At 37.2% G+C, this 19922-nt stretch overlaps 1 protein-coding gene across 5 annotated transcripts in view; it reads right to left on the bottom strand.

The window, feature by feature from the left end:
• The window catches only part of aplp2 (amyloid beta (A4) precursor-like protein 2), an 86873-nt gene that overhangs the window by 12402 nt on the left and 54549 nt on the right, over nt 1-19922 (bottom strand). For 2 of the 5 annotated variants that reach the window (XM_027999454.1, XM_027999456.1), the window contains exons 6-14: nt 15017-15240; nt 14076-14252; nt 11701-11834; nt 9738-9812; nt 9364-9522; nt 8689-8817; nt 6232-6331; nt 4661-4834; nt 3154-3189 (exon numbers count right to left, since the gene is read on the bottom strand). In XM_027999454.1, coding sequence (XP_027855255.1) covers nt 3154-3189; nt 4661-4834; nt 6232-6331; nt 8689-8817; nt 9364-9522; nt 9738-9812; nt 11701-11834; nt 14076-14252; nt 15017-15240 — 1208 coding nt within the window. The remainder of the gene's footprint in view (nt 1-3153; nt 3190-4660; nt 4835-6231; nt 6332-8688; nt 8818-9363; nt 9523-9737; nt 9813-11700; nt 11835-14075; nt 14253-15016; nt 15241-19922) is intronic. The other 3 variants (XM_027999455.1, XM_027999457.1, XM_027999458.1) reach the window with 2 other exon arrangements.

Below are 19922 nucleotides of genomic sequence, written 5' to 3'. Positions count from 1 at the left end.
AATTTCAATATGTCAATCATTTAATAAACCTTTAAATATAGAATTAATTTATTTAGCATAGAATTAATTCTATGTCCCTCAATTAAAGTATTAATTTTATTAATTTATTTCCTTTAATTAGAAATATGCTTAAATTTAACGTCTTGCCTGACCTAAAGTCATAGATAAAATTATTCATGTTTTTGTAAATTATTTCATGTTCCTATACTAAATCACATCATTAATTAGTTTAAACTATCAACTTCACCCATCAGACTCAATTAGAAATTGAGCTTCTAATTGAAGTTGTTTATTTATTGTAATTTGGCACTTTTCACTCTCCAAAGAAATGTGGACAAATGTTTAATAGTAAAACTGTATCTGGGAGTAATCACACCTCTCTAATTGTTCTGTTTTAAAAAGAATAAAAAGTTTAAATTTGCATCAAAAGTCATTTAATTGGCAAAAGTCCAGCAATGTGAGATTTAAAATCAGAATAAAAACATGAACACTGCAGGTTCCCCCAGCACACCAACCACATGGTGAGACTCGTCCTCATGGATGAAGCTAAATACAATCAACCAACAACCATAAACAACCAGGCAGAGCTACAATGGATATATTCATGTGTCACAATGGCCCAGTCAAAGTTTAGAGTAAATACAATTGAGAACTGTGGTGAGACATAAAAATTTATGTCCACTGCTGTTCACCATCCAACCAGACTGAGTTAGTGGCACAAAATATAAATAAATGCCACACCTTTAAGATTTTAAGCTGTATAAAAAGTAAAAAATTATCATTTTTTTTCCTTCTTCTCCATAAATATGTTCTACTGAGCGCTGGCTGATCAAATATATAGATTTTTGTGCTTGTAGCACAGGAAAATGTGAAAAATACGGGGGTCAAAAGGTGCCAATGCACAATGATGCAAATCCCAAAACATAAAAGAAAATAAATGCAACAAATGCTCAAATGGAAAATTTTGCAACCACGGGAAATAGAACCAAAAGGGAAAATGTCACAAGTATGAAACAATGAAAACTCGCGCAACAAAACGTAAGTCCTTCAGGCCACAAGGGGGAGTCAATCAATAACTCGTACAGAATGAGAACCTCAGTAAAGACGGGATGCCATGATTATCGGGACGGAAGAAAGAAAAGATGCGTTATAGTTCATGCCTTTCAAACACACAGTCTTTCACAACATTATGGAACAGTAGCATATTTACAGAGGTAACTCTGCCTACTATAAACTCCCCCTAGTGGTCTGGAGGTCTTCTGTTTAGCATTTATTTTGTCGATTGTACGTTTTTGCTAGAGATGAAAAAACCTATACGAATACAAAAATTTGGGTTGATATCGATATCTGATATTAATGTTATGGCAAATAACCGATACCGATATTATGTACATTGTATCATAAATATTTCTCTACCGTTCTGAAACTTAAAAAATTTAATAGAAACAGAAGGCAACAAGATGAAAATAAATACCAGTTGTTCAAATCTACCTAATTTTATTTATCGGATCGATACATTTAAAAAATTAATAATATCGGCTGATACCGATGTTGATGTACATACAGTATATTTGCAGCGTTTTTGGTTGCATTTGTTTTTTGTGTTTGTGTGTTTCGTATTTTTTACCACCTTTTTTGTTCCCATCAGAGAAAATGTTTGGGGTGGATGAACACTTTAAAATAAAACAGCAAACAGTTGTCATATTTCCTGTCTCTTTTCCTGTCAAGGATGCAAACTGTGCCGAAAATCCAAAATGGCCACTTTCACATCACAAATAAAAGGTAATCAGTAGGAGAAATGGTAAAAGATCCCACTATCAACCTAAGTGGAGAACGTTTTCTTCTTAGTTTGAGACATTAGAGACATGAAGGTTGCACTGATCACAGATTCAAGCCATGATAAGAATATGTTTTCCTTCCAGGCAGCCGGACGTTCTTATAATCTCTTAAGGTTTCAGGATTACAGCATAAAGACGGTAGGGGCAATTGAAAACTTCTCCACACGCTGTAATCTCTGGATTTAAACTAAATTTTTTTAGTTTATTTTTGTGTGAACACAGAGTTCAGAGAGGTACACTGCAAAAACACAAAATCTAATCAAGTATTTTTAGTCTAGTTTCTAGTGCAAATATCTAAGTACAGTTAAAATAAGACAAAATCAATTTACAAGTAACTTTTCAGTAAGATATAGGAGCTTGTTTTTCATCAATAATTCATTAATATTGATTTGAAAAAGTTCTAGTTTCACTGGTAGATTAATTTACTTATAACAAGACATTTTCCCATGTTATAAGTTAAATAATCTGCCAATGGAACTAGAACTATTTTTATAAATATTAAGGGATTTTTGACTTAAAACAAACTCATATTTCTTGCTGAAAGGTTACTAGTAAGTTTTGTTTTACTTTAAGTATACCAAGATATTTACAATAAAAACTAGATTTAAAAAATACTTAAGATTTTGTTTTTTGTAGTTTCATATTGTATAAACTATAATCTTACCAAGTCTAGTTTTTAGTGCAAATATACTAGTACTAAGTACACTTAGAGTAAAACAAAACGTACAAGTAACTTTTCAGCAAGATATAGCAGCTTGTTTTAAGTCAATAATTTATAGTTATTGACTGGTTCCACTTTCAGATTATTTCTCTTGTAAAATGGGAAAATGTCTTGTTATAAGTGAAATAATCTGCCAGTTGGACTAAAACATTTCTATTATTATATTAAAGAATTACTGACTTAAAACAAGCTACTACATCTTGCTAAAACGTTACTTGTAAGTTGGTTTTGCCTTATTTCAAGTGTTCTCAGTTTGCACTAAAAACTAAACAAAATACTTGGTAAAATTTTGCGTTTTTGCAGCATATATGCTACATTGCACAGCTCCTATCGGAAACTAGACGGCAGGTGAGAAAAATACCCATAATTCTGGTGAGAGCCAACAGACTGCCGAGTAAAAGCTACCAGCTTTTCTACAAAGCATGAGGTGATAATCCAAATATGATGAAGAAAAACAGAACAAAAACAAAGAAATAAGCAACGAAACCAGGGTGGTCAGTAAGAAAGGGTGAACAGGAGAGGAAAAGCAAAGGAAAACAATGCGGATGGTTTTAGTCGGGTGAGAGGAGAACAAGACGCAACAGAGGCACCCACCTTTCTTGAAGGCACGTGGGGAGTCTGATAGGTCGCCTTGACGTTAGAAATGAGCAACAGAAAAACAGAAGATCAGAAAGCGGGACGGAGAGAAGAGAGAAAACTGAGGTGAGACGAGAAACGGCAGGATTATCAAGCTCTGTTAACTGACTGAGCAGAAAAGGGAGAATCAGAACCAGAATCGGAGTTGGCGCGCCTTACTGAGCCCTCCGGGCCGCTGGCTCGCGTCTCAAAACGCTCCTCTGGGGTTTCACTGTAATTTGCCTCCCGTTTTGCTGGGAATATTCCATCCATCATTTCTACTTCTCCTTAAGGATTGTTTGGCACCAATTTGACGTTCATTTCCCCCAAAGCGATTGGCTGCAGCTCAGTTTAATCTGAACACTGGAGCTCTGATAAATGGGGTCTATTAAGCAAAATTCACATTTTCATACTTCCATTTGGGTTTCTGCTGCTTCTGAAAACAGCCAAATCACTTAAAAACCGACAAACAAGCAAACAAAAAACGAAACACCCAGCGGGTTTTGGGCAACAATTTAATGTTTTTTGGTTTCTGGAAAATGAGACGTTTCAAAAACCTTCAAAACATTACAAATCAGCAGGAACTGCCCGTCACCTAGTAAACCCAGCAAAGCCCAGGCCGTTACCTAGCAACCTCAGCAGAACTCCGCCCGTCACCTAGCAACCAAGCTGAGCTCCAGAACCTTTGGTCAACTGATTTTCAAATTCAAAAATAGCTTAGTGTTCCCAGATGGAAACTAAGCATTGTTTTAACTTCCGTAACACAATTTCTAGTCATTGTTTTCTATCCTGAGTTTTACGACAGTTGGAAGCGTTTCATGGTTAGGCTTCCAACTGTCGTAAAACTCAGGATAGAAAACAATGACTAGAAAGTGTTACTCTCATATTAATTAAAAATTCTTCAGAGTTATTGTAGATGGTAATAGCTGTTGACAGAAAATATCTCCTGTAGCAGTCTGTATGACAGGGAATTTGAAGAGGCCTCTGACCAGAGATGCTGATTTTATATGAAAGTCTCATGAAGCAGATGCTCAGGATTATTGATTATTTTCTTGATGTTATGTAAAATTCTTCTTCCCGCCATCATTCCCAGTGTTTCTGCAGTTGGCCCCCCCAGACCAGTTCCAGCCTTCTTTATCAGGCTGTTGAGCTTTTTTTGGTCCCTGGCTCTGCCACCCCAACAGGAGAGACAACACTCAACATTGTAAAAAGATATATGCTTTGTACATATATCTTTTTACAGCAAGTGGTGGATTCCAGCAAGAATCCACCACTTGCTGGATTTTCTTTGGTTGTGCAGGAGGCTCTACTAATGCTTTTCAAAGATGTACAGTTGTATATTTGTGCATCCGTTTGCAGCCATTTTCACGTGCGAGTGTAAATATTGCGTTAGGGGGCGTGGCCAGCAGCTAATTTGAATTTAAAGCAATAGGTCACCTTTAAAGGTTTTGCTTGGAAACACAGTGTGCGTCGTGTTGTGTTGTACCTTCTGGCTCCGAGCGCGCGCCCAGAGACGTGACCTGGACGGGTCGGTACGGTTTGCCCTCGGGGACCGGAACCTCCACGCTCTCCTCCGACGACACAGTGACGTCAGGCTGCGATTCAGAGATGGAGGACAGGAACTGGTCCATGTCGGCCTTCTGCTCCTGGAGCAGGTCGTCTGCAGAGCAAGAAAAATCACAAAACAACAGTTACACTGCAAAAACATAAAATCTCATCAAGTATGTTTGGTCTAGTTTCTAGTGCAAACATGTTAGTACACTTAAAATAAGACAAGCAGAGTTGAATTGTAACTAGCTACATTTATTTGAGTGGTAAAAAGAAAGAAAGTACAGTTTTTACTGAACTGTATGCTTTACTCATACTTGAGTAAAATTTCTGGGTGCCCACTGCTCGTAACTTCACTGAATAAAGAACAAACATGTTTTAACCAAACATGTGGGACCAGACCAACAGTGTTGGTTTCATAAGTTATTTTGATGAAAAATATTGATTATTAATTAGTTTGTTTGTTCATTTTGGTCTTTAAAGTACCAGAATTTTCACACAGCTTCATATTTCTGTCTGCCTCATGATTGACTCTGATCATTCAGTGTTTGAGTAAATGTAACTTTTTTTACTCTTACTCAAGTAATTTCTTGGTTGAGCACTTTTTACTTTTACTTGAGTAAAATGTTTTAATACAGTTACTCTTACTTGATTGTTGTGAACGCTACCAGCCACTGGTTACAAGTAACTTTTCAACAAGATATGGGATCTTGTTTTAAGTAAATAATTTCTTAATATTAAAGAAAAAGTTCTGGTTTCACCATCAGATTATTTCACTTATAACTGGAGAAAAATGTCATGTTATGATTTAAATAATCTGCCAATGGAATAAGTACTTTTTAAAAATATGATTGACTTAAAACAAGCTCCTATGTCTTGTTGAAACGTTTCTTTTAAGTTAGTTTTGTCATTTTTTAAGTGTACTCAGATGTTTACACTAAAAACTAGACCAAAAATACTTGGTAAGATTTGTGATTTTTTTGCAGAGTATCTGCTTCTGTTAAGTGTTTATAAACCAAATCTCATTTTCTAAGAACAGCAACAGCTTCTGGTTCTGCTAACCACCAATTAGCATTTCTCTGAAAGCTGGTTCTCTCATAACTCTGCTCTGTAGATCTCAGACGAACGCGGCGCAGTGAAAGCTGCGACCCAGTTCTGTCAGTACAGCAACTCAACTTTAATTTATGCTTCAACTTCACACCACGTTTCCTTTCAAACCAAGCAGAGAAAACAGAAGACCATTTTCAAATCCTGAAACTGGGATAAATAGCTAAACATGAAAACAGAGATTGGTCTTAAAAACCCAAAGAGAGGGACTTTTGTTAAAATTTTCACCAGGAGCTGAAGAAAAGACGATGTGTGTCTGAATAATTGGGTCGTAGTCAGACATTTAAACCGACCATATTTGTTTTTCATTTTTCGAGAGCCTTTAGGTAGAAATAAAAGGCGGAAAAAAACAAAACGTGCTGGATTTAACTTTCTATTTCACTTCATTCTCCTGTGACTCACCGATTTCATCCTGCAGCTCCTCGGCTACGTAGGGAACTTTGTAGAGCAGAGACAGACTCTGGTTCATCCGCTCCTCGATCACCCGCAGGTGCGTCATCACCTGACATCAGGAAGGCAGAAAAACGAAGCGGTAAGCCAGCAGAACAACAACCTACCGCCTTTAGAGTCACTCTGAAGATGTTTGATCATTTAATTCACATGGACTATTTCATTAATGCATCTAAATCAGGCATTCACTGCAAAAACAAGTTTGTTTTGTCGAGTTTCTAGTGCAAATATCTTATTACTTAAAATAGGACAAAGCTAACTTACAATAAACTTTTCGACAACATTTAAGGAGCTTGTTTTAAGTAAATAATTCCTTAATGTTGATGAAAAAATACCGACGAATAATTTCACTTGTAACAAAACATTTTTTTCTGTGATAAGTGAAAAAAATCTGCCAGTGAAACCAGAACCTTTTCATGAATATTAAGGAATTATTTATTAAAAACAAAAAGTTTCGAAAGTTACTTTTACGTTAGTTTGTCTTATTTCAAGTGTACAAATCTTAAGATTTTGTGTATTTGCAGTGTTTAAAAGGCTGCTCATCAAAATGAAAAAAACAAAAAAAACAAATACTACTCTCGGAGGACATTCAGTCAGAATTCAAAATTTACATACATTTGTTTCATTTTTTGTTAATTTCAGTTGGTTTTGCAATTAATTACATCTTAGCTAAACGAAATTGAAGAAAAACAGGGAATTATGGAGAAAGAAACCAAATAAAAACATTTATGTTGCTCTATTTCCATAACATTCATCCTGACTGACTTCTGATTGTTTGCCTGAGTTGATGTGACTTTAATGAAGAAAAATCTGAACTTTCTTTGCCTGGTGAATGATAATGATGATGATGATGATGATGATGATGATGATGATGATGATGCGTCATCATCATCATCATCATTCTAAAAATGGCTTGATTGTCATCATCAAACCTCCTCTGCATTGAGGGAAAGAGAAAACGTTTTTATTTATTGCAGCAGTTATAACGTCGCCTGCTGACTGTTCAGAACTCTGAAACATTCTCCTGCTTTAACTAGGCCATTTAGGAGAAGGAAGGAATGAAGGAAAGAAGGAAGGATAAGCTGATAATTTATTGTAACCATAGCGACGACTGAGGGGAAATAGAATAAAATTTTAATTGTTTTTGGAGCCTTCAGGATTTCTCTGAAACGAATGAATCAACGGGAAGTCTGACCCAGACGCCTGACCTCTGACCCAACGAGGAAGAACTGGTTTCACTTTGTGAACTCAAACATTAAATTTAAAGAAACAATCTCTCTCCGTACATTTCCATCCTGCTGCTTCAGCTCACAGCAACATCTAATTTTTCACAAAATGATCAGAAATCTGAATCTTTGCGTCTGATTTTTGCTGGGGAATCAAACCGTCATCCTCCTCAGCCCTCTGCTGTTTACCTCCAGTGACCAACAGGTGGCAGTAAAGCACCGTTAGCAAAGCGCTGTAGCGTCTGCGGCTCCTTCCTGACAAACAATCCTCATCGTGAGGGATTTCACATCTCAGAGCAGAAACTGATGCATTAAGCAACCGCACTGACTCCAGACGTTTAAAGTTATTAAAAACTGAAACTTAAGGTGTAATAAACAACAGATTATCCTGGATTATGAGTCAAAATCATGACAGAGAAGGAAAATGGAAACTGGAGGAGGCCAGCCTGACTTCTTCCATCTTTTATGCCAATATTCCCTGTGACTGTGTGGCTTCGTCCGTTTGCAGACTCAGAGATCTGAATCCAGGGAAGGAGAGTCCGACCCGATCCCAGCGCCAGCAGGTCAGGGTCCGGCGCCGTTTCGCTGCGGTGTGTTAATCTGCAGCTCAGGCTGGAGTGAATGAAACACTCTCTGCTCTCTCTGCCGCCCACACACTTACAAACAGGGCAGAGAGGAGCAGAATGAGACATCATTATCCCTGCTCTGTGTGAGCAGCAGGAGGAAGAGGAGGGGGAGGAGGGGGAAGAGGAAGAGGAGGAGGAGAGGGAAGAGGAGGAGGGGTAAGAGGAGGAAGAGGAGGGGAGGGGCGGTGGGAGGAAGATCGACTCGCCACACGCTTCCAGATCTGACAGGACAGGTTTTAGTTACGGCAACAACACAGTTTGGGGATTAAGATTAAATAAAAAGGTTCATGATGGATGGATGGATGGATGGATGGATAAACGGATGGATGGATAAACGGATGGATGGATGGATGGATTCTTCCTGCTGAATGTTGCGGATAAACTTTTGTTGGTTAAACCAACTGAAGTTCCGTTTGGTTCTGTTTGGCTGCCTTCCCTCCTCATAGCGAGATCTCAACAACGTCACACTGAATTTCTCCTTCTGATGAGCCCCAAGGCTCAGAATCGGCCATTTTGGCGTTGCCGTTAGCGACGGCCAGCAGGATGGAGACACCAACCTGAGACTTCATCTGCGCGGCTTTCTCTGGGTCCACCGCCAGGACGTGCTGGTAGTGGCGCACGGTGTGCTGCCGGTCCTTGTTCTCGGCTCGGACGTACTTTTTCAGCGCTTGCATGATGCGGTGGGGCTGAAACAGACACAGAGCGACGGGTCAACGCCATCAGAACCGGGTTTCCACTTCCTGAACCCTAAACCGGGTCTGAGCTCATGCTAAGGAGCAGGAAGATGAGCTGAAGGCCGGCACCAAATACTATAAACAACCGACCACAAATCTTAGAAACAATCCACAAATCTGGATGTGGCAAAATAAAATCACTGCTCTCACTCAGATAACTATGGAAGTCCATTACTGACATAAAGAAAAATAAAAGCCCAACAAAAAGTCATGTAGTGTTTTGAAGTATTAATTATAATCTCATAATCATAACCCTAGAAAGTTGAAATTATGATATTTAGTCTCAAAAATATGACTTTTACTCTTGTAAATATGACTTTAAAACTCAAAATTTATAATTTTGAGTCATATTTTTATGACCTTTACTCCCAAATATATGACCTTTACTCTCGTAAATGTGACTTTAAAACTCAAAATTATGGCTTTTACTCTCATAAACGTATCTTTAAAACTTGTCGTTTTGTCATTAATGGTGGTAATTAGTGGGTCTGCACTGACCCTGGGGGGGTCGGCCTGCAGGGCGGCCAGGTAGTTCTCCAGGGCGACGCGGCGGCGGTCGTTCAGCATGGCCTCCACCCGGGCCAGGTGAGTCTCCACCAGCTGCTGCTTCTCGCTGGCTGCCTCCTCCTCCAGGGACTCCACCATCGCCTGGAAGTGCTGGAAACAAAACACTCAGATTACGACACAGAGTGGCACTCGTTTTATTTTTATTAAGGAAATAAAAATCTAGGTCTCAGTTTCAGTCCTCCAGCCTCCAGGGAGACTCATTTCTGTCCTAATTCAGACTGAGCAAAGACAGAGCAGCTGGAGAAACAGATAATTACAGACCTGTTGAGCCTCACCCAAACAAAGAGACAAAGATTAGGGCTTACCTGGACCAGAGTCTGTCTCTCCGCCCGGGGAATGTTCCTGGCCTGCCGATCCGCCTCTTCCCACTCTTTCCTTACCTGCAAGAGACGAACAGGACGACGCTTTACCTTTTCTCCAGGTGAAACGGAACAAAAACACCACGATGTAGAAAACTATCGGACCAAATCTCAACATAAAGCCCTGATATAAACCAGCTGAAATCACAAAGAGTCGATGTAATTTACCCAGAGCCAAAACCTTTACTCAGGCAAAAGCAGCAATAGTTCAGCATTACTCAAGTAAAAGTAAAAAGTAGCCATCCAAGAAATTACTCAAATAAGAGTAAAAAATTATTTAGTAAAACTGATCAAATTATCAACCATTTAATATTTAAAAATGACATCAAAATACGAAATTAAGTGGAAATATTGGACCAAAATCACAATAATTCATGTAAGTAACAAAAAACTAACAAAATTAGGCAAATAATGTTTCCAAATCAGTTTCTTTAAATAAAAAACGTTTAAATAAAACTTTAATAAATAAAAGCTGCAGGTGTGTGTTTGTGTCTGGTGAGTTTTTGGTTAAAACATGTTTGTTTTTCATTCAGTGGGCAGAAAAATCTACAGATTTTACTCAAGTAAAAGTAAAAATACTCCTAAAAATAAATTTTTTCAAAAAAGTTACTCAAGTAAATGTAACTAGTTACTACCAACCTGGAAGGTTTGTGTTGTTCATGTTTTTTTTTGTTTTTGCTTGGTGTTTTGTAAATGTGAGTCATGATAACAAAATTTACTGGACGATAAATCGTCCCAGAAGTTATTCCGATAAACGATAATATTGTTGTTTTGAGATGATTTTCAAGTGATTTAATGGTAATAATGCCTTAATAAAGCAATAGCACATTCTCAAAGATCAATAAACTTCATATTTTAGTTAACTTTTTACGCTAAAAACTGGAAGATATTTTAAATATCCAAACTACATAAACAAAACAACAAACAAAATGAATTATGAAGTCTATAAAAAAAGGAGGCAGTGGAGACCAAAGAACCAGGCTGACAATAAACATGTAAAAGACAATAAATTATGTAAATGGAAATTATTGATTTTGTTTTAATTAATCATGTGATTAATTGAATTATTGCGACAGGTCTGGAATAAAAGCAGGTTTTATTTTATGAAAATAAAACCTGCAAAATGTTATGTTGGACTGGGCGGTATAACTTAAAAATAAAACGTCAGATTTTTTAAATAACAAATACGATTTTTATTTTCCTCCCTTTCTTTTCCAAGAAAACAAAACACATAACTGAAAATATTTTCAACAAGTGGCTTTTATTTCAATAATCCCTTCAGCGAGTTGTACGATGGATTGCTATGCAACGAGAATTTGTTTAACTACAAATTTGAGCAGAAATGCATTTTAAATTTAGGAGAAAAAAAGCTGTTTTAATGAGAAAAAAGCTTTAAGATAAATGATAAAAGCTTGTAATAATCATAACGCTATAATGATCATTATGAAAATAATCATAATATTAGCAGAATAAAGATGCAATTTTAGCAGAAATGCATTTTAAAATTGGGGGGAAAAAGCTGTTTCCATGAGAACAGAGTTTGTGGTTCTCGGTCGTTTCAACGTCCGGCTACCAGAGACACAAATCGATTGGATTCCGATTTTTAGGATCACGATTCAATTCAGAATGATTTTCAGTTCAGAAACCAAATTTTTCTATTCAAACGTTTTAGAGATTCTGTTTAAATTAAGCGACTGGTGAGAGGAAAAGACTGTGCAGAACTGTTTCATTTGCTAATATACCATCTCCAGAGTAACGATCCTGTAAGGTTCCACATTGTATCGCCCAGCATTACCAGGAAATACAAAACAGTTCATTTAAATCATTAAACCCCTGTTTTCTCTCAGACTGGCAGCAAAAGCAAAAAATGGTGGTGAAAATAAGAGAGGAGCAGTTTCTGGTAGCTCACCCTCTCCATGCGGTTCCGGTGCCGGACCTCCAGCTGCTCCTTGGCTTTCTGGAAGCGGCCGTGCTCCTTGTCGTCCGCCGGCGTCTCGAAGTAGACGTCCACATCGTCGGACCAGGCCGCAGGATCGAAGTAGACTATTAGAAAGTAGGAATTAGTGAGACGAGCAAATGAAAAGAGACAAAGAGTCGAGGTGCAGCAGGAGAGAAAGGAGCTGGAACAGGAGGAAGGTTTGTTATTCGAAGGCGTTCCTGTTCCCACAGCGAGGCTGAGATATCTGAGGGAATCTGACAGTCTTTCCGTTTCAATTTCCCCTCATCGGCTTTCAGCTGACAGGTTTCACTCCATGTTTGACAGCTGGGTGAAACCGGGAGGCCTGTTTTAGTTTTTATTTTTTAGTTTCCTCACCGAATCGTCTAACTAGGAGTCACCAAAGCCGCAGGAGGGAAACCTTATCATGCCGCTGCAGCATCAAAACAAAGATAAACTCCAGCTTCCTGCTCCGAACGCCACGACTTCATCTCCTTATGTTAGCCTGGGTTTTTATAAATGTCACAAAATCCAGTTGGAAAGGTTCCTGAACCGTTTGGAATGATGAAAGCGAATCAACGAGAAAATAAAAAACAACAACAAAACAAAAACATCCTGGTGGGTTTCTAAAAATAAACTCTGTGGGAAGACGAACGAAGAAACATGAAACGTCAGAAAGCAAACACAAATATGGAGACAAAAACACGAGCATGCACGAACTGAATAAAAGCAGAAAAAGAAAAACATTTTTAATATCAAGCTGTGACCCGACGAGCGATGGGAACAGAGTTCTGGCATTTCCACTCATAATATAACGTCGCGTTTTCTTCTGAGGGGTTTTTACAACATCAGAAGTAGCTGGAAAAAAGGAGCAAATTTCCTCCAAAAATCTCAGAAATTTTAAGATTATTGTCATAAAGATTCTAGAAAAATTAAGGAAATTCATGAGGTCCAAAAATTAACATTTTGTTCTTTAAAAAATCTGAAATTTTGAGATTCTCATAAATTTTCTAGAAAAAAAATCTGAAAAATGTTTAAGGTCCAAATGTTGAGAATTTGCGTTTTACCAAAAAGTCAGAAATTTTAAGATTAATCTCAGAAATTTTCTAGAGAAAAAAAATCTCATAAAAATTTGAGGTCCAAGAGTTGAAAATTTGTTTTAAAAAAAAAATCTGAAATTTTTAGATTATTCTCAGAAATTCACTAGGAAAGAAAAATAAGAAAAATTTCTGGATGTCCAAAAGTTTAAAATTTGTGTGCAAAATTAAATCAGAAATTAAAAATTAATTTCAAAAATTTTTGTAGGAAAAGCTTTAAAAGTAAAAAATATTATAAGAAAAAACTAGAAGAGTCAAAATGTGCAACTTTTAGAACTTTGAAATTTTTTCCTAAAGAAATTGACATTAATATTAAAATAGAAAATGATTAAAAAATGGTAATATTATAAAATATTAAAAGTTTTTTTTCTTGCAACTGTTTAACTTCAGTAATACCCCAATAAATTCTAGGAAATTCCTGATATTAATCTCAAAGTTTCTGAGTTTTTTTCTTTTTTGGGGGGCGGGGGTAAAAATGTACTCCTTTTTTCTACCACAGTGGACCTAAATACCCCACTGCTACTACATTTACTGTCTGTGGAGAACTGAAATAAATCAGTCATTAAAAACGTGGCTGGGCGTAGAAACGTTTCAGTTTGAGTTTCTGGCAGTTAACAAATCGCTCCAACATTTTACACTGGGGTTTTGTTGAGAGCTTATGAGCAGTGAGTGTTTTCTATACAGTAGATAAATCTATATTTTCACTGTAACCGTCAGCCAAGAATAAAGAATAAAAAACATTCTAAACAACTAAAATTTCCAAAAAGAATGCAGCAAGTGGTTTCTGGATGATAAGCCAACAACAAGACACTTGTGTTTTTCAGCAGCCATTGTACTCCCACAAAAAACCTGCTGACCAAACGTTCTGGAGCTCAGCTTGGGTTGCTAGGTAACGAAGCATTTCAACTCAGTAATCTGGAGGTTTTTGAAACAAGACACCAAACGCATGAAATTATTGCCAAAAAATGGGGGGTGTTTTTTTTTTTAACTGCTGGGGCTATTTTTAGAAGCAGTAAAGACAAAATGGAAGTAAAAAAACGCACAAAATGTGAATTTTGCAAAACATGTTTGCTTTAGGTCATGACAGGCAAATGGAGAGAAATCAAAATAAAATTATGAGATGATTTCAGCAGTGAAGAGGTTTTGCTTAATTGGAGAAAAACTAAACCAAAGTGATGCTTATCGATTTTCAGGCCGACAGGCAGAGAGCGGACGGCTCAGCCACACAGGCCTCTGTCACATTAGACTTACAGTTGTAAACGCACATGTTGATGCAATGAAACCATGAGTCGAAATTGTTTTCGTTGCCACGGCAGCCACCGTATACAAAGGGCAAACAGTCATGCCTCTCCACGTCGAAGTACCATCGAGGAAAGTAGGCGCGACAGGGACCCGTCTCACTCGGAAGGGAGCAGATATAGTTCAGGGCTGAAACGATTAATCGTTAATCTGAGTTTACACACCGGGAAAAAAAAGACTGCCTGGTGAAACAGTAAGTAAGATAAAACTGTACAAAAAATATATGCATTCTGCATTTAAGATAAATAAAACCTTTGTTCTACTCATAGTTTTAGTGTCACCTGGTTCAAAATTTTTTTTGTAAATATATATATAAATATATATATTTATATCTAAGCACCTTTAGCTCCCTTTAGTGTACTCTAGAGCATCTGTAGATTAATTGCTAAAATAATAAACATTTCTTTTTTTATTTAAAAATGTTTTAGCTAAAATAATATTTTTATACTTTTTTTTGCTAAAATTATAGTCAATTATGAAATGGCTTTATTTGTAAAAACTAGTTAATTATTTGTTTATTTTTACTTTTTAACTTACTTCTAACATTGCATAAAAAGGGCTTATGTGGTTAAATAAAAAATCTGCAGTTATCTGCCATTTTTAAAAAACAGTTTAATCGATTAATCGTCTGTATAATCAAAACAATAATTGATTACTGACATGGCTGTGAGTATTTTTCTGATCCGATGACTCAGTTAATCTCCAGAATAATTGACTGATTTCTAACATTTCTTGCAGGAGTTTTATGAACAGCATGGCGACTTTAAGGTGAGATGACCTGAAATAAAAGGATCTGCATGCTGATGAGTCGTAAGTTGAAGTAAATAATAATCATCAATATTTCTATGAAAATGAATGCAGGGTAATATAATATTAAAGAAAATATTACTCACCCTCACGAAGAGGGATTTGGTTCTGCTTAATTTTCTTTGGTGGTTTGCTGCTTTCTTCTTCTGCTTCTTCTTCTGCTTCTTCTTCTTCTTCCTCTGCGTTCATTTTTGTCTCTTCATCCCCGTAGACGTAGTGGTACTCGTCCTCATCTTCCTCCTCCTCCTCCTCATCTTCATCTTCGTCCACAGCGTCTTCCTTCCTTGGTTCCTTATTAGCTTTGGTCACACTGAGATGAGAAAGATGAAAGAAGACAATTTAGAGCCTTTTTCCACCCGTGTATCAGTGTCCAAAACATTGACGCATAACTTCCTTTTACAACAAAACTTTTTTCAAATACATTTCATGGTACCTCGATCCCACCAACCTCAGCCAGTATTATTGTATAAACACAGGGAGTCATGTTTAAGTCTCTCTGTGGCAACATATTTTTTATTGCAGTTAGCCAGAAACAAATTTTTATTTGTATTTACAAACAACATAAATTTGTTTTTTGTTGTTGTTTTGTTTTGTTTTAACAGAAGCACGGCCTGCAGCTGTAGCTACATTAAAACCTTTAATATGGATTCGTTGCAGGAAGGCAATAAACTGCTAGCTAACATCGACTAGCATTGGTTTTAGCTGTTAAGTTGTCAACTTAACACTCTAAATCTTAACGGACACCCGATATATAAAAGTAAAAGCATGTTTTGCTACACTATGGCAATTAGATGACAAGGTCAGGAAAAAGTTTTAATAAAAAAGAAAAAATAGCAAAGGAGAGGGAAGTAGGTCGGCTATGCTAGCTTGACTATGACAACCGTAACATGTAGATGTGATGTGGAAATCTGTTAAGTTAAAAAAATAAAAAGGCGACCTAAACACCAATGACAAATAATCGGTAGAGAAAGTGTTTGAATTAGCTAATCTACCATTGCTGTGTTAGCCTAGCTAATAGCAGCAGTAGCTAATCTACCACAGCGATCACTTAATAATAAAAGAGAAATAAACATCAAGGCTAAAAACAAACTGTGGTGGCCTGAATGTTTTGTTTGAGTATATTTTCTTGTTGAATCCTGATAGGTAAAGTGGCGCTGTTGTCAGTTGCCATGGTTACGAGTTTAAGTGTAGCATAGCCAACACAGAGAGCGAGAAAAAGTGCTTTTTAGTTGTTCTTCAAGGGTTTTTCTGTATTATTTTCCCCTTTGCGGTGGCACAGTGCACTAAACTGCAAAATTTCCACATGTAAACAATAACAGCCCTGGGCCTACATATAAAAAATATGTTAATTATCCATGTAACGCTTTAAAACATCTCATACCAAATGACTTTCTAGAAGGAAGGATGCAGGCTCCTGAAATAAACTTGATTATGTAATTTATAATCCATTCTTGACATGTTTACTGTTTGTTCCTGACAATTCAGATTTTCAGTTGTCTTTAGTGAAACGTTTTGCTAAATTGGTATGCTCTTTCAAAAAGTCTGTAAAAACAATAATTACCTGTAAAAACTACACCCGATTATTTTGTTTTACGTCTGGCATTTTGCACATAAGTTTGTGGTTTGTTTGTATCCTGTGGAAAAGAATATAAAACTTGATATGACAGGTAACTTACATGTAAAAGCTTTTCCAAAAACATTATATTCCAGAAAAGATACCTTTAAGGATTAGAAATATAGCATTAGCTGACCAGTAAATACATTATTATTGTGTTTGAATGGAAAAACTTTGCTATGCAGCTATGAACTTCAATCTGTTTGCTTGAACTTCAGTTCGTCCTCTAGTTAACCTTACACCTGGTAAAATACAGTCAGAAATGTCATGGTGGGGATTTATTGTATCTTCCTTTGTATTGCACTTTTTTTTATCATGATTAAAGTTGAAACAATTAATCATGATTAATTGATTATTGAAATAATCCTCAACTAATTTCATTCAGTTTTCCTAATGGAATGCTATATTTTACCTCTTAGGCAATAAAATGTTTATTTTCTTCTTACAAAGAGGACTTAAATTATTTGCTTATTTGCACTTTTTAATGTATTCCTAACATACCAAAGTGGTTAAATGAAAAATTCAGATTAGTCGGATTAGTCACGTTTGATTATTGAGATAATCTCCAACTAATTTAGTATTTGATTAATAGCTAATTGGAGTATACAGACTCATAAATAAAGGCTGTTTGCCGAAGAAACAACATATGAAGAGCAGTAATTAAATCAAAACTTTAAGAAAAAACACAGCTGATTTCTGCACACTGAGCAGCTCAGCATGCTTCAGCTCACCATTATTTCTCCTTGACTGGGTTTCTGTTGTTCCTATTTGCTGATACCACTAACAGTTGATCGCTGAATGTTACGACTTGCTGCACAGGTGGCATCCTCTCAAATTACCATGCTTGAATTCACGGAGCTCCTGAGAATGGCCCGTTTGTTTAAAAAATGTTTGTACAAGCAGTCTGCAAGCCTTTACGTCCTTGAGCTGAGAGAAAACAACTTTGGAGAGGTTGGAACAGGGGAAGTAAACGATTTAGAGCAGGGATGCTACGGTTCTGTCCTCAAGAGCTGCAACACTTTAAGTATTAGACCAGGCATGTCCAAAGTCCGGCCCGGGGGCCAATCACGGCCCGCGGTCAGATTTCATACGGCCCGCAGCTTCGGTCTTATAATGTATTATTTATGGCCCGCCTGCACTGTGAAACAGAATAAATAAATCATAAAACTTGAAACTGTAATTCCTCCTTTCACCAAATGGTGGCAGCACCACTTTAATACTATCAGTCTGCCTCCGTGCAGCGGACCGCTCTCCACTCATTTCTGCCATGGCCACTGCAAAGAAAACAAGTTTACAGTGAGGGCCGCCGCTTTCAAGAGAGATGGGAATTATAACACTTCTTTTCTGAAAATCAAGGCAATTGTGCTTGTCTAATTTGTGCGACGGTTGCCTTGTTTAAGGATTTCAACGTAAAAGGACACTACCAGACTAAACATGCTAACACATACAACAAGCTAACAGGAAGTGACCGTGCTGAAAAAGTGAAGCAGCTCCAAGCTGCACTGGCATCACAACAGCGATTCTTCACGCGGGCCTGTGAGTCAAAAGAAAATACCACCAAAGCTACGAAGTTAATGTTAATAGCTAAACATGGCAAACCTTTTACTGAAGGTACATTTATCAAAGACTGTGTTATGAAAATGGTGGAGAACATTTTGCCCTGAGAAGAAGCAAGAATTTGAGAAAAATGTTTGCCTGGCACGTAACAGTGTGGCACTGAGAGTTGAGGACATGAAACTGAGTATTTTGAACGGCAACGTCTGTCACTATCAGCAGTGAAGAGCCAAAAGAACATTTATGCACCTGGATTTATGGCACTTATTTTTATTAAACTCTTGAGTAAGATTTGGTTATGAACCTGTAGATGTGATACAAACTATTACTTTCTGAAAGATATTGTAAATGACGAGCAAAATTCACTTGTTTTAAGATTTAATAATAACAGACAACTTTGCATTACTTATAACTCCTGTTTAAAATGTTCTTGAGGCAAAGATATTTTTAAACTCATGTAAATTTAAGGTATTTCATACAGTTTGTTCAATGTTATCTGACTCTACAGATATGAATGAAAGGCAGAATTTGGGTTTTTAGAGTTGTTCTCATTTGCCTGAGTGGCTTATATTTGTTGTTTTTTTGTCATTTGAAAAATAAAGATAATTGTTTTATAACAGTGTGTATTTGCATGAAACTTTTGTAGTTAAAAAATGTCAGAACAAACTATTGGCCCCCGGGCATCTTGACTTTATCAAATCTGGCCCTCTTTGCAAAAAGTTTGGACACCCCTGTATTAGACGCTCCAAAAGATCTGAATAAAACGGATGAATTTCCTCACAGCAGATCATTCAGCTCTGCAGAGAACTGGTGATGAGCTGTTCATTTGACTCAGGTGTGGTGGAGAAGTAGCAGCAGCTACTGAATAGTAGCTTTTGAGAACTGGACGAAGGAATCCCTGATTTAGAGAGTTTTCACACTTGATAGTCCGGTAGACTCGGTTCTATTGGAGACGAAAGTTGCAACATTTATTATATTTTCAGCTGCTGCGGTTCACTTTCACACTGCTCTGTGTCAAACAATCCAAACTAAGTGAAAAACCTGTTCCCCTCCTGGCCTCCGGAGGGGAGCAGGGGAACTCTGCACAAACTCCCACTGAAGGAAACAGCACAAAAACCTCTGAAGAAAAAACTGAGCACAACTTCCTGCTTCGTGAAATGTAAAGCATAAAATTTTAGTGGTTGTAAGATTTCTTTTTTGTGTTTGATAAAATACTTTTCTCTCTGGCACTAGACTCTTTTGTTTGGTCGTATTTACCCAGAATGCCCTGGGCTGTAGTCCACTTCCTGGTTTTGGAGCGGTCTGGTTCATTTGGTGAGGTTTGAATGTGTGACCGAACTCTGATGCAAACAAAAAAAGTGAACTCTAGTCCACCTACAAACCTCATTCTTTGTTTGGTTTAAGTGAACTCCAGTGCAATTTGAACGCATGTGGAAAAACCAAACAGGAAGTGGACTACGACGCAGGGCATTGTGGGTAAATACAACCGAAACAAATGCATGAGTGTAACACTAGCAGGAGAAATGGCTTGTTGTCTTTTACCAAAGACAAAAGAGAAATCCTAAAACTGCTAAAATCCGATGCCGCTCAGTGTCTTCTTCAGACGTTTCATGTTGTTTCCTTCAGTGGTTATAAGTGCAGCGCCCCCACAGGCGAGGAGGGGAACAGGTTTTTCAAAGGGTTTGGGTCGCAGCAGCTGAAAATGTAACAAATGTTGTAGTTTTGCTCCCCAATCGAACCTAATCTACCGAACTATCGGGTGAGAAAACACTAAGAAATAAATAGGCTAAACTTAAACAACACGATCAGAAGGTTTCTCTTGT

Source organism: Xiphophorus couchianus, chromosome 18 (genome assembly GCF_001444195.1).
Source record: "Xiphophorus couchianus chromosome 18, X_couchianus-1.0, whole genome shotgun sequence".
Taxonomy (NCBI): domain Eukaryota; kingdom Metazoa; phylum Chordata; class Actinopteri; order Cyprinodontiformes; family Poeciliidae; genus Xiphophorus; species Xiphophorus couchianus.
The sequence above is the reverse complement of the archived record's forward strand: the minus strand, read 5'-3'. Positions and strand labels throughout refer to the sequence as shown.